Genomic DNA, 13558 nt, shown 5'->3' with positions numbered 1-13558 from the left:
AGCGAGGGTTTTGCGGTGACTCTTAAGAGGACGACTAAAGTCTATATATTTTCTCAGAAAGTAGTCAAATTAGTGTCTTTTTGATGCTCCAAAAAAGCGACCCTTTTATTTAAGTAACGCCCCTTTCAACGTGTTTATCACAAAGTGTTGGAAGGAAACGTTTTATATGTTAATGAGTCACATCTTGCCTTCTTATAAGTGCCCATGTGTAGGTTGCATTAATAAAGTTGTAATCAGAATCAGAAAAGGGCACAAAATAAAGTTATACAAGTTGAAATGTAATTCTTCTCCAAATTGCTTACTCGCTATGCTCTCTCGCGGAATGTTTAGCTATTGTATAACTAATAATTATAAATCCCCTTCAAAATTATTTTGCCGATCTTACAGTATCATGGAACACATAGCAACTTCAGGTGGAAACATAACATGACAGTGAACATATCTATTTGCTCCCTTCTCCCTTTTGACATATAAATGTCCTTCTTTGGATTTGCCTACCCCACCCCCCCCCCCCCCCAAAAAAAAGACCTGAAAATACATTCCGCCGCCTCTAATGAAAAGTAGAAATAAAAGTAATTCTAGTAGGAGCAGGAGAAGTAGACGGGGATATAATAATAGAAATAGAAGCAGAAATGGTAGTAGTGATAGCAGTGGTCGTAGTAGAATTATAAGTAATATCGGTTTTAGGGCTGTAGTATTAGTAAAAGTAGTATTAGTAGCAGCAGCAGTAGTAGCAGTAGTAGAAGCAGCAGCAGTAGTAGTAGTAGTAGTAAGAGTAGTAGTAGCAGTAGTAGTAGTAGTAGAATTAGCAGTGGCAGTGGCAGTAGAAATGGTAGTAATATAAGTAGAAGTAACAGGAATTGAAATGATAGTAGTAGTATAGTAGTAGTAGTAGCAGCAGCAGCAGCAGTAGCAGTAGTACAAGTAACAGTAATAATTGTGGTGGTGGTGGTGGTGGTGATAGTAGTAGTAGTAGTAGTAGTAGTAGTAGTAGTAGTAGTAGTAATAGAAGTAGAATAGTGGTTGTAGTAGGTCGTAGAAATAGCACTGGCTGTATTAATATCATATGAAGTAACAGTAGTAATAGTAGAAGTAGTAATAGTAGTATTGCAGTAGTACTAGTAGTAGTAGTAGTAGTACTAGTAGAATTAGTAGTAGTAGTAGTAGCAGTAGTAGTAGTAGTAGTAATTGAGATAGAAGTTTATGTAGTATTATTAGTAAAATAACAGTGGTTGTAGAAGTAAAAGTGTGTGAAGTAACAGATTAAAAATGGTTGTGGTAGTAGTAGTAGTAGAAATAGCAGTGCTTATATAAATAGTAATAGTGGTAGTATTAGTAGTGTAGTAGTAGTAGTAGTAGTAGTAGTAGGAGTAGATCTTGTTGCTGTTGTTGAAGTAATAGTAGGTGTTGTAGCAGTAGTAGTGGTAGTAGTAGTAATAGTAGTAGTAGTAGAAGTAGTAGTAGTAGTAGTAGTAGTAGTAGTAGTAGTAGTTGTCGTAGTGGAAGTAGCGATAGTAATTGAGATAGAAGTTAATGTAGTATTATTAGTTAAATAACAGTGTTCGTAGAAGTAACAGTGTGTGAAGTAATAGATTAAAAATGGTTGTGGTACTAGTAGTAGAAATAGCAGTGGTTATATAAATAGTAATAGTGGTAGTATTAGTAGTGTGGTAGTAGTAGTAGATCTTGTTGTTGTTGTTGAAGTAGTAGTGGTTGTTTTTGTAGCAGCAGTTGTAGTAGTAGTAGTAATAGTAGTAGTAATAGTAGTAGTAGTAGCAGTAGAAGAAGTAGTAGAAGTAGTAGTAGTAGTAGTCGTCGTCGTCGTAGTGGAAGTAGCGATAGTAAATGAGATAGAAGTTGATGTAGTGTTGTTAGTAAAATAATAGTGGATGTAGAAGTAACAGTGTGTGAAGTAATAGATTAAAAATGGTTGTGGTACTAGTTGTCTCACCTTCATCGCAGAGTGAGACTATAGGCGCCGCTTTTCCGACGGCGACGGCGGCGGCGTCAACATCAAATCTTAACCTGAGGTTAAGTTTTTGAAATGACATCATAACTTAGGAAGTATATGGACCTAGTTCATGAAACTTGGCCATAAGTTTGATCAAGTATTACTGAACATCCTATTAGAGTTTCATGTCACATGACCAAGGTCAAAGGTCATTTAGGGTCAATGAACTTAGACCATGTTGGAGGAATCAACATCAAAATCTTAACCTGAGGTTAAGTTTTTGAAATGACGTCATAACTTAGAAAGTATATGGACCTAGTTCATGAAACTTGGACATAAGGTTAATCAAGTATCACTGAACATCCTGCATGAGTTTTATGTCACATGACCAAGGTCAAAGGTCATTTAGGGTCAATGAACTTTGGCCGAATTGGGGGTATCTGTTGAATTCCCATCATAACTTTAAAAGTTTATGGATCTAATTCATGAAACTTGGACATAATAGTAATCAAGCATTACTGAACATTTTGTGTAAGTTTCAGGTCTCATGATTAAGGTCAAAGGTCATTTAGGGTCAATGAACTTTGGCCAAATGGGGGTATCTGTTGAATTACCATCATAACATTGAAAGTTTATGGATCTGATTCATGAAACTTGGACATTAGAGTAATCAAGTATCACTGAACATCCTGTGCGCATTTCAGGTCACATGACCAAGGTCAAAGGTCAATGAACTTTGGCCGAATTGGGTGTATCTGTTGAATTACCATCATAACTTTGAAAGTTTATGGATCTGATTCATGAAACTTGGACATAAGAGTAATCAAGTATCACTGAACATCCTGTGCGAGTTTCAGGTCACATGATCAAGGTCAAAGGTCATGTAAGGTCAATGAACTTTGGCCATGTTGGGTTTTTTGTTGAATAACCATCATATCTCTGTAAGTTTATTGGTCTAGTTCATAAAAAGTGGACATAATAGTAACCATGTATCACTGAACATCTTGTGCGAGTTAGAGTAGTTTTCAAAGTCAGCACTGCTGCTATATTGAACTGCGTGATGCAGGTGAGACGGCCAGAGGCATTCCACTTGTTTTAGAAATAGCAGTGGTTATATAAATAGTAATAGTGGTAGTATTAGTAGTATAGTAGTAGTAGTAGATCTTGTTGCTGTTGTTGAAGTAGTAGAAATTGTTGTAGCAGCAGAAGTGTTAGTAGTAGTAGTAGTGGTAGCAGTGGTAATGGTAGTGAAGTAGTAGTAGTAGTAGTAGTAGTAGTAGTAGTAGCAGCAGCAGCAGCAGAAGTACAAAAGTAGTAATAGAAGTAGTAGTCGGTCGTTGTATTTATGATAGTAATAAACATGATAGTTAGTGATAGTAGTAAAAGTAACAGTATAGTATTAACGGCATCCCATGTTATCATTATTTTTCTTTTCTTTTCATTTGTTTTCTAGATTGGTACCCAGGCCAACCTGATGCGAATGTGGGCTATGCTCTTATTAGAAACATATCAAATGATGATTCGACATATCAATTCACATGGTATGACAGGGTAGACTGCTTCTACTGCTATAATGGTCCGTTGACAGTGTGTCAAATACATTTGTGATTGATTAAGTCAAATATATTTGTGAATAATTATATCAAATACATTTGTGAATAATTGTATTTAAAAAAATACAGCTGCCGTGTACTGTGTTTTTCCAATATTCAAATAAGCAGTTACCGTGAAAGTCCTGTCCCAATCCAGTTTCCGTGTAATTTTGTATGTGAGAGGAAGTAGGTCACTGGTGGCTCGTACATTCTTGCAAGGGTTGTACAGGGTCAATCATTTTGATATTGAGGTCCCTTTTTATATACAGATTCGAAAACTTAAAAGGTAATTGGACAACTCGCATGAACACGAAGACAACACGTCGTTTGTAGGAAAAAAGGGGCTAATGTCTTTGTGATCTGGGTCCCGTAACACAAAAGTTAGCAATTAATTCAACGCTTGATTTTTACGATTTATTGTGTGTTGTAGTCGATGCAATCGATCATGAAAAAACTGTTCTACGATGAATGCTAAGCTTTGTGTTACGAGATGCTGCTGTTGTTGTATAAATGTAAGCTTCCTAATGACGTGTTATACTCTAAAAAGAAATGCCCAATAACAAGAAATCAAAAATTTCAAAACGAATCGCAATATATATATATATATATAACATCTTGCTCTTTCTTTCATTTCAGTGTAATTAAGATAATTGGTTAATCAAGTTAATTGTGGTTATTCTTCATAATAATGTTTGGATGGCAATCTTGAACACCACATTGAGAACGCAAAGAAATTGTATCGTTGGAGAGGGGAGAAAATTTTATCAGCATAACACACGTACTGTAACATATTATGACAAACTTTTTATCCCTGCAAGCATTATCTTGTCACTTTTCCAATCATTTCGGATTGTCAAAAGTGATAAAAGCCAACATTATTTATATTTATGACAAGGAATACAACCAAATCGGCGCATATTGCAGTGGACAATCCATGAATAAGACACTTTATGTAGTATATCAAAAAAATTATTCAGAAAACGTTCTTGTTCCCACATGGTCGTACGCAATTTTTTTGCTGGGGGCAGGACGCATAATCTTTTTCGAAAAAAATCACAATTTTGGGGACGACTGCCTCCTCTGCGTAGGGCCATGTGATCGGACAAATAAAGCGTGTGTGTATGAAAAGGGGGCCATTATAAAGCAAAGCAAAAACGGCACAAAATATAAGTCATATTTAGACACTTTCCCTTTCCTTCATTTACAATAATTATGTAAATTTTATATAAAATTTTTACAAAATTTACATGATTATTGTAATGACACATTGATGTGAAGCTCTAAATCACAAATAGTTGACAGCCTATAAAAGTGTTGTTTGTCAAATATTTATTATAATCAAATCTTCTGCAAAATGGATCATATGAGAAAATCCTACCATCATGGAAAATCCATTCTTGTTTTCGTTGGAATTAAAACAAAGGACTTATTATTATTGTTGTACGTACTTGTCTTAATATTTAGACAACAAATTTCAAGAGATGAACAATTACGAACCAACTTAACAGTTCAATTAAAACGTCACCTCCTTTAAAAAGTCTTACGCACACTCTTAAATCTATGTCATCGGCAGATGAAGTGTAAATTGCTGGTGGTAAATATACATGTATGTGCAAATCCATTGTTTAAAAGAAATTACTACATACCTCATTTTTAGACACGGTTTAGACACAGTTAGAATTTTCAGCTGTTTTGTCAGCAATCAAAGTGTAGTGAATTGATGGAAGTATGTGTATAGAAATATGATATCCTGTGTTGTCTGGTAGGGATTTTTTTCTTTGGATATTAACTTTATGTAATTCACTTTTAATCCATTTTCTACATTAAGACCCGTATTCTGAAGTCGGGTTTAAATCAAACCCTGGTTTAAAGTTGTGGAGAGCCAGTTGGAGCACAAAACCCTAACCTTACACATTCAATTTATTATTCAAATTACACCCAAATTGTTCATTATTGTCTAAGAATGATATAACTGAGATATTTTTCTTAATTATGAAAGCATAAGGAAACAAAATAGTAAACATAAGAAATATACTATTTAAACAGAATTTTTAAACTTTTGGCTCCCCATAATTTTAGCAAAATGAAGTGCTAATTTAGCTCTTAAAGAGCGTGTATAGTGACTGCACTTCGGAGTGCTGATTTGTCTAGTTAAAATTTGAACTAGACAAATCAGCACTCCGAAGTGCAGTCACCATAAATTAGCACTTCATTTTTTAGAGTGTGACTTCAGAATACGGGGCAAGAAGTTTAGAATCATAAATTTGATTCAAATTGTCAAAAAGATCATATGAACATATTTTTCTTACATCTTTGTATGCCTATGGGTTTGTATACATTGTTTATAATTACTGTATCATATCTTATTATTACTGCTGTTTGCTGTTCCTTTGTGTGTTAACAGAAAAAACAAAAAAGACCACCATTAAGGTGATGTGTCACCCGATATAAATATAAATACACGAAATGAATAATAACTATTGACTGACTGTTCGGTTGATTTTTATATATTAGTCAATTAATGTATTGACTGTTGGTTGATTCAATGATTATCTGATTGTTGAATTGTTAGGCTTTTTGGCTGATCAAAAGATTGATTTGCTCATCAGTGATAGGTGGATCGATTATTAAAGATAGATGAGAGTAGTTGCAGTAAACACCTATTTCATGAAAAGGTCTGTAAAGCCGGGGTTACTTGCCACAATATTCTCGTGGATCAAGATCCTGGGCCCATCTTACAAAGATCGGATCAATCGCAACTATGGAAAGCCAGCAAAGTCAGCATGTTAAATGCATGTGTGTTAATTTTTTTTAGATATGAATGTATATCCATAAATTCATTGAATTCTTGACAATTTGGTGTGTTCTTCTTTGTATACAAAGGATTTTTTGTAAATTTTCTGAATGAAAAATTATGACACTGATGGATTCCCATAGAATAACGATTGATTTTAACAATCGTAACTCTTTGACAGACGGAGCCCCTGTACAGTTACCTTCATATTTAAAAATAACAATATGTGACCTTTGTTAGAGTTATCATCTGCGTAAAGGTGTACTGATGATTTATCGAAACATATTGGTAACTCATTTATTAAAAAAAAAAACAAGGTCAAGGACTAGACCCAAGTTGGATCCTTGTGGCACCCCATTAGAGGTTGGTATTTCAGTAGGCAGTGATCCATCAATGATTGTAAAAAATATCTGAATTATAACTGTGAAACTATTCCAAAGATTTCGCATTGATATCAACGTGAGACTTGACGGTTTACACATTTGAATTCCATGGCTGACCAAGTCAAAAGCTTTCACTAGATCGACTGAAACAACTCCCGTGTACGTGTAGTTCCCATTGTCAAGATCAGACAGTCATCCATAACCTGCATAGGTCGTTTTCGCGTACTACGGGAAACTCTCTACAACGCATCGGTGTTTTTTTTTCATTTTTCATTTCATTTATTTGACCATTTGAAATCAACATGTTTACATGAACATCATAAAATAAGTATCATACACATCATCCATCGACAAACAAGAAATTCTTATGCTCTCCCGCTCCACTAACTTTCGTCAAAAGCCTCTCGGCTCTCCAATGTGATTTGACTTGCATTTTCAAAGGAATCTGGGCGTTGTTAAGAGTTTCCCCGTAGTAAACGCGAAAAGTCCGGATGTAGTATTTGCGGGTGGTTTGCTCTAAAACCAGATGCGCAGTAAGATCGAATATTAATGTTCATTTAATATTTGACAATTTGGCGTTGTACAATTCGTTTTAATAATTTGGAAACCGCAGGTAAAAACGATATTGGTGGCCAGTTGGCAGACTTCAGTTTAGCAGCGATATTATTTAATCAATTTTCCACCATGGTGATTCTAGTCCGGAAAGCAATTGGTTTGTCATCCCTTCCCAACCCCACACCCCTCTCCCCACCCTGCACCCTGTCTGGCGACATTTTTTTTTCCTACGCATTTTCGGCCTGAATTTTAATCTTTCCGTACCACCACAGAGTCCCACCCAGATGTTATCATCTCGGCATGTCTACATTTCTTAGGGAAAATGATGATATGACGAGATCTCGGATCTCGTCATGTCTACATCTTGTAAAAGGGATGATCAGATGACGTGATCTTAAATGTTGTCACGTCTACATCCCGTTAGCCTATATAATCTAGGCGAAGACTACGACTTTGTGGCTGCTTCGTATCAGACGTATGGCGTGCGTTCAGCATAACAGCAAAGACACTAACTGCAGCCACCGCCCAGATTTTAGGCTAACATCCCGTGGGAGAGATGATTAGTTGACGAGATCTCGGATCTCGTCTACATCTTGTGGGAGAGATGATGAGTTGACGAGATCTCGGATCTCGTCATGTCTACGTCTCGTGGGAGAGATGATGAGATGACAAGATTTCGGATCCAAGGTCTTTAACTATACTTGACCAATTCTGTATTCACATAATTATCTGACACACTGTTTGAGGGTTGATGATGATAGAATTTGGAGGGTAGACCTTCGATTTCACTTCGTATTTGCCATCAGGATTAGTCTCATTAATCATATAAGCATTAACACCGTAGCTCTCCTTGGGTTCTCCAACGCCCCAATCTGAAAAAAAAGAAAGAAAACTAAGATCTCTAAGTTATTAATACTCTTGTGAACAATTTCATATTCTGATGCATTTTATTGTGTTACTACTTCAGCGCATGCCCGATGATTACGTTACTCTGATAATGGCATACACTCACAATTTCTGTAATGTTTATATTACGTGGTTTTAGAGGAGGGAGACTGGTGACTGATTAGGCCTACTACGGCACGAACAGCGTATGCACCAATACTATCCTTCCAAAATTTGAGTGCATTTGCCATATGTTTTAAAAAAGAGAGAAATGAAGGGTTGATCAACTCGATCGTCCACACACTGAAATGCATTTACAAAAGAGATATTCAGTCCCTTCGTAAATAAAATTGCTTTATACACAGCAAAAACTGTGGTGTTAACCGGTGTACATAGAGGACCACACCAGTTATTTTACACCGGTGTTAAATTGGTGGTGTTAGTTTTACACCTATAGGTATTATTACAACACCTTTTGTTGTTACATTTACACTCTTTGGTGTTATGTTTAATCTCTAGGGTGTAATTTTAACACCTCAGGGTGTGGTCCTCTATTAACACCAATTGGTGTCAGTTTTAACACCGCAGTTTTTACAGTGTAGCATTCATGAATGATCCGGGGACACAGGTCACTGAGGTACAGATGAGGGTGTGTGGCCACGGACTCCCCCCCCCCCCCAAGAAAAAAAATCGACCAAGGAAATATAAGAGAACAGCAAAGGAAAAGGGGTAAAACGAGATCTTATGTAAAATCTATCACAAATTTCGGAAGGTTTTTTTAAGGCAGATAATTTTCCTTCTTGCTTCGCTCCCTCACAACTGACTGTTGGCAGATTTTTCCCCATACGCCATGTCTGGCCCCTCTAAATTTTTGAATCATTAAACTATTGGCAAAGAGGGCAAGTGACGTGCAACCCCCCCCCCTCCATGCCACATCCAAAGGACCACTCTACGAACTCTTTAAAATTTCTTTACGCTGTATACCATTTGAAATGAACTGACTCTAAGAAGACGTAGACATGACGAGATCCAAGTTCTTGTTTAGTTCAGTTCACAGGGCCCCATCCTCTCAAGCTATACTTTTCTTGGGGTCCTTCCAATTTATATTCATGAATTTTGTATGTATTTATTTTGGTTGAGTCTTTAATGGAAAATAAATGATCTGAACTGAACTGGCTTTAGGTATAGAAAAAAAGAATTTCTTGGTTTTCCCCCATGCTTACTTCTGTAAGAAGAATGTGTCCCATTGGAATCCTTTTCACATATCCAGTCGCCTCTTGATATCTTGTAAAGACAGTTGATCCAGATCATCTTAGAACGACCCGAACCTGGAAATTGTCTGACAATTTCTTCCGCTTCTTCTTGGCTCTCCGGTAAAAGCATCGAGGATGATTCCGGCAGCGATTTATGTTCACATGCCTTTTTGGAATATCGCCATGGTGTAATTATCGACAGCAAACGAAAGCACTTGTTTCCGAAGAAATACCAATCGGTAGGGCAGGCAGCTGCAAGAGTGTTAAACAAAATTATCATTGTTTGTGTGTCGGGGGGGATGTTATTCACCACAGGCAACACCCCCGAATCAGGTAGGTATTTTAGAAAGCAGAAATTTACCTCAAATCACTTTATTTTGTAGTGAAAACCTTTTATTTCTTTTAATCACATTTATTACCACTATTATTATCATTTTTTATCATGTAGTAGTAGTAGTAGTAGTAGTAGTAGCAGCAGCAGCAGTAATAATAGTAGTATAGTAGTAGTAGTGGTGGTGGTGGTGGTAGTAGTAGTAGTAGTTGTAGTAGTAGTAGTGGGATATGATCATCATCAGTATTGATATCGTTAGCTATATATCATTATCTCAATGATATAATACAAGCCTGACTTACTTGGTTGGCGGTTTGTTGGTACGTTGGTGGTTTGGTTTTCTACAGAAATTGACGCATTTGGGGAAGACGACGGTGGGGTTCCACTGCTTGCTTTATATAGAATAACGATTGTGATTATAACATTATCATCAGCGACATTACGAATATAATTCTCAATTCAAGTATTATTTCCAATTACATTAAATAGAACAGAATGAGGACAAAATTGTATATAGACATCGAAAACATAAATAACAAAACAAAACGGAGGCAACAACAGAGCATAACCCAAACAAACAGTGGCAATAATATCTGTTTCTGTTTCTGTATCTCCTTGGTCATAGTGGCTGACGTAATAGACGACAGATATCACTCTTGGGCCTTTTTATCAAAGTGGAGACAATGACAGAGTTGAGATTCGAACTCACAACCTTGCGATTATGAGTCCAATGCTCTAACCACTGGACCACGCGACCATATGACAATGCTTGGCACACAATTATCGTAATATAGTAGAAAAAAATATTGGAATGGGGCATGCACTAAAAATAAGCTATGAAAAGGCTTTCTGAAACGCGCATAAACAAGAGAAATTGATCATTAAAATTCATTCAAGAATATTACTATTACTGTCATAATTATTGATACTAACGATAATAATTGCATTGCTGCTCATTTATCATTATTATTATTACTCTCTGAAGAGCCAAACTTTCCTAATTGAACTGCACACTGTATATGGGGTTAAATGGCAAGATAGCCCCCAGTTATAGAAGGGGTCACTATACACTCTTGCTAGCCCCATTCGAGTAATTATTTGGCCTCCCAAACAAGCAGGAATAGCCGTGTCATCGCGGTCGATGGCATAAAAAGTGCGAGTCTCGTTGGAACAGAATCCCGGCCAAACAAAGGTCCATGGCGTAGTGCATGTCCTAGCCAGAACGGATTCAGGGCAGAGAAAAAAAATAGCTACCCTTAGTCCGGGTTAACGAATTTTGTGTGAGAGCAGCTAGCGCTATTTTTTCGAGATCGATTCGTAGACGCTTTCTACAACGGACCAATTCCTTTGAAAATGTAAGACAAATCTGAATGGACGGCTGAGAGGTGTTCGTCAAAAGTTGATGGACAAGGGCAGTTGATCGTCCGAAAATTCGGACGGAAAGATGAGTGGATACCATGCGCGACCAAAAAACACGTAAAAAGGATGTCTTTTTAAAGATAGGGCACGTTACGTACGTAACGTGATAACGGTGTCAAAAACACAAAAATAATGAAAAACGGGTATCTATTTTGCCAGAAAAGCTACGTGTTTAGGGTCAAATTTACGGGGATGATGAAACAAAATTAAAATGTTCTATAATAAAGTATAAAGGATGTCCTTTTTGTCCCAACACTACGTGTTTAGAGTCCGAATTGCGCGAAGTGTGGAAGTGGGGCCATAAAATAATCAAACCAAATGGTGCGTAATATAAAGGTAAAACCGACGGACCCGTGACCAAAACAATAAAATATCGCTGTACTTGTTCAGGGGTTAATTTCAGGAACTATTGCCAGTAGTATCGTTTTGTTTCCAATGGTAGGGTTTCAAACGCCAATACTTGTTAAGGTGTGCATTTTCAGAATATGGAAAATACGTGTTAGGGTGCTTTTCGAGACCCCATGGTCGCGCATGGTATCCACTCGTCAATGGAAGTGCCCCCCCCCCCGGGGCGAATACGTTGTTTGTCCAGAGTCCAGGAAGGCATGTCTGTTTTGATTCACATGTTTTCGGCAAAAGCTTTTTTATTCGTTGAAGTGCTTTTGACAAAAGATTCTCTGCGTTATAGGAAGCATCTGCTAGTGATCGCGAAAATGTCTTTAATTCCGCAGAGTGAGTGAGGCAGATATTTTGGTCCGTGTAAACAGGAAGAAAATATGGTATGGGGTCAATGACAGTGTGCATGGTGAAGTCCGAGCTAAATCATCTTTTAAATTAGTGCATAACCTGAACGTACCGACTATCTCTTCTGGTCTGTGACATTTGAAGCCGAACACTGTCTCCTCACACCATCCACTCCCACACGGAATACTGTCACAGTCTGATCAAGAAAATAGACGAGGATATTTCTGTAACATTTATTTCTGCAATTAACAAAATCAACCTTAAGGGGAAATTCCACCCTGACGAAAAGTTTATAGAAGAATAACGGGGAAAAAAAACATTAAAAATATTGGTGAAGGCTGGAGGAGAATCCTCTAAAGAAAGATTCAAAAAGTGATTGAAATTTTATTTTTTTTTATCTGTGACGTCATATGCAAGCAAATTCCCCATATATGGCGTAGTAATATCCATGCAATGTCTCTTTCTCAAAAGATATTGAAAATGATTATTATTATTCATACTTTCAGCATGCCAACAGATGAAACGTTTCACACCCACACAAATGTTTAGTAATCATGAATCATTAAAATGTTGAAATTGAAGCATTATCGCATAAAAAAAACTTTAAATTCCAATCAATTTATTAATCTTTAAAGATTTTTCTCAAACTTTCACCAATTCAGATATTACCGGTATTTTTATTCGAAAAAAAATCTTCAGGGTGAACTTCACCATTCAAGCTGGATGGTGATTTTCTTACCCGGGTGGCGACATACACGTTGCCCTGACAGTCGGCTACGGGTTTGGATCCGGCATCCAAGTCCTGTTGAAACCGGTGATGGGATGATTTTGGGGATAGTAGGCATCAACCGGCCGTCTTTACCGGGTTTTGCTCGACAGAGTTCAAACATTGGTATGGTGTAGTTGAGTTCAAATGCATCGCTGCATGTCTTGTTTTCTCCAGATACCAAAGCAATACTTTCCATCACTGCCCTTATAAAAAAAATTGAATGGTATACCATTGACTACCATTCATCATACACCATTGATATACCATTGGAATACCATTCGCACAGCACCCACCATACACCAATGGTATACCATTCAAGCCTCAATGGTATACCATTCAAACTAATTTAAATAATTGGGACGTTACTATTACCATATTCATGAGCACCATTTACCATTCATATACCATTGATCAAACACCATTCACCATTGATCTACCATATGGCCACTATAGACAGGTTTACCATTGACCACCATTCACCATTCAGCCACCATTCACTGGCCTACCATTTACCATTCAACCACCACTGACTGGACACCATTGGCCTACCAATTGCCTTACACCATTCACCATACACCATTCGCCTACCATTGACCATACACCATACACCATTCATGTACCATTCACCATCCGCGTACCATTCATCGTACACCATTCGCGTACCGTTCACTGTACACCATTCGCGTATCATTCACCGTACACCATTCGCGTACCATTCAACGTACACCATTCGTGAACCATTCATCGCTCACCATTCAACTACCATTCGCCGTACACCGTTCACCATTGATTGACCATTCACTTTACACCATTCTACCATACACAGTACACCATTGACCTACCATTTACAGTACACCATTGGCCTACCATACACCATTGAAC

General features: G+C 37.3%; 1 protein-coding gene across 1 annotated transcript in view; it reads left to right on the top strand.

The window, feature by feature from the left end:
* Positions 1–13558, top strand: part of LOC121429520 (serine-rich adhesin for platelets-like) — a 51340-nt gene that overhangs the window by 24635 nt on the left and 13147 nt on the right. Inside the window, exon 18 of the mRNA XM_041626579.1 lies at positions 3405–3555. Within this exon, the coding sequence (XP_041482513.1) occupies positions 3405–3555 (151 nt within the window). The remainder of the gene's footprint in view (positions 1–3404; positions 3556–13558) is intronic.

This window comes from Lytechinus variegatus, chromosome 16 (assembly GCF_018143015.1).
Source record: "Lytechinus variegatus isolate NC3 chromosome 16, Lvar_3.0, whole genome shotgun sequence".
NCBI lineage: Eukaryota > Metazoa > Echinodermata > Echinoidea > Temnopleuroida > Toxopneustidae > Lytechinus > Lytechinus variegatus.
Note: the sequence above shows the minus strand (reverse complement) of the source record. Positions and strands in the feature narration are given on the sequence as shown.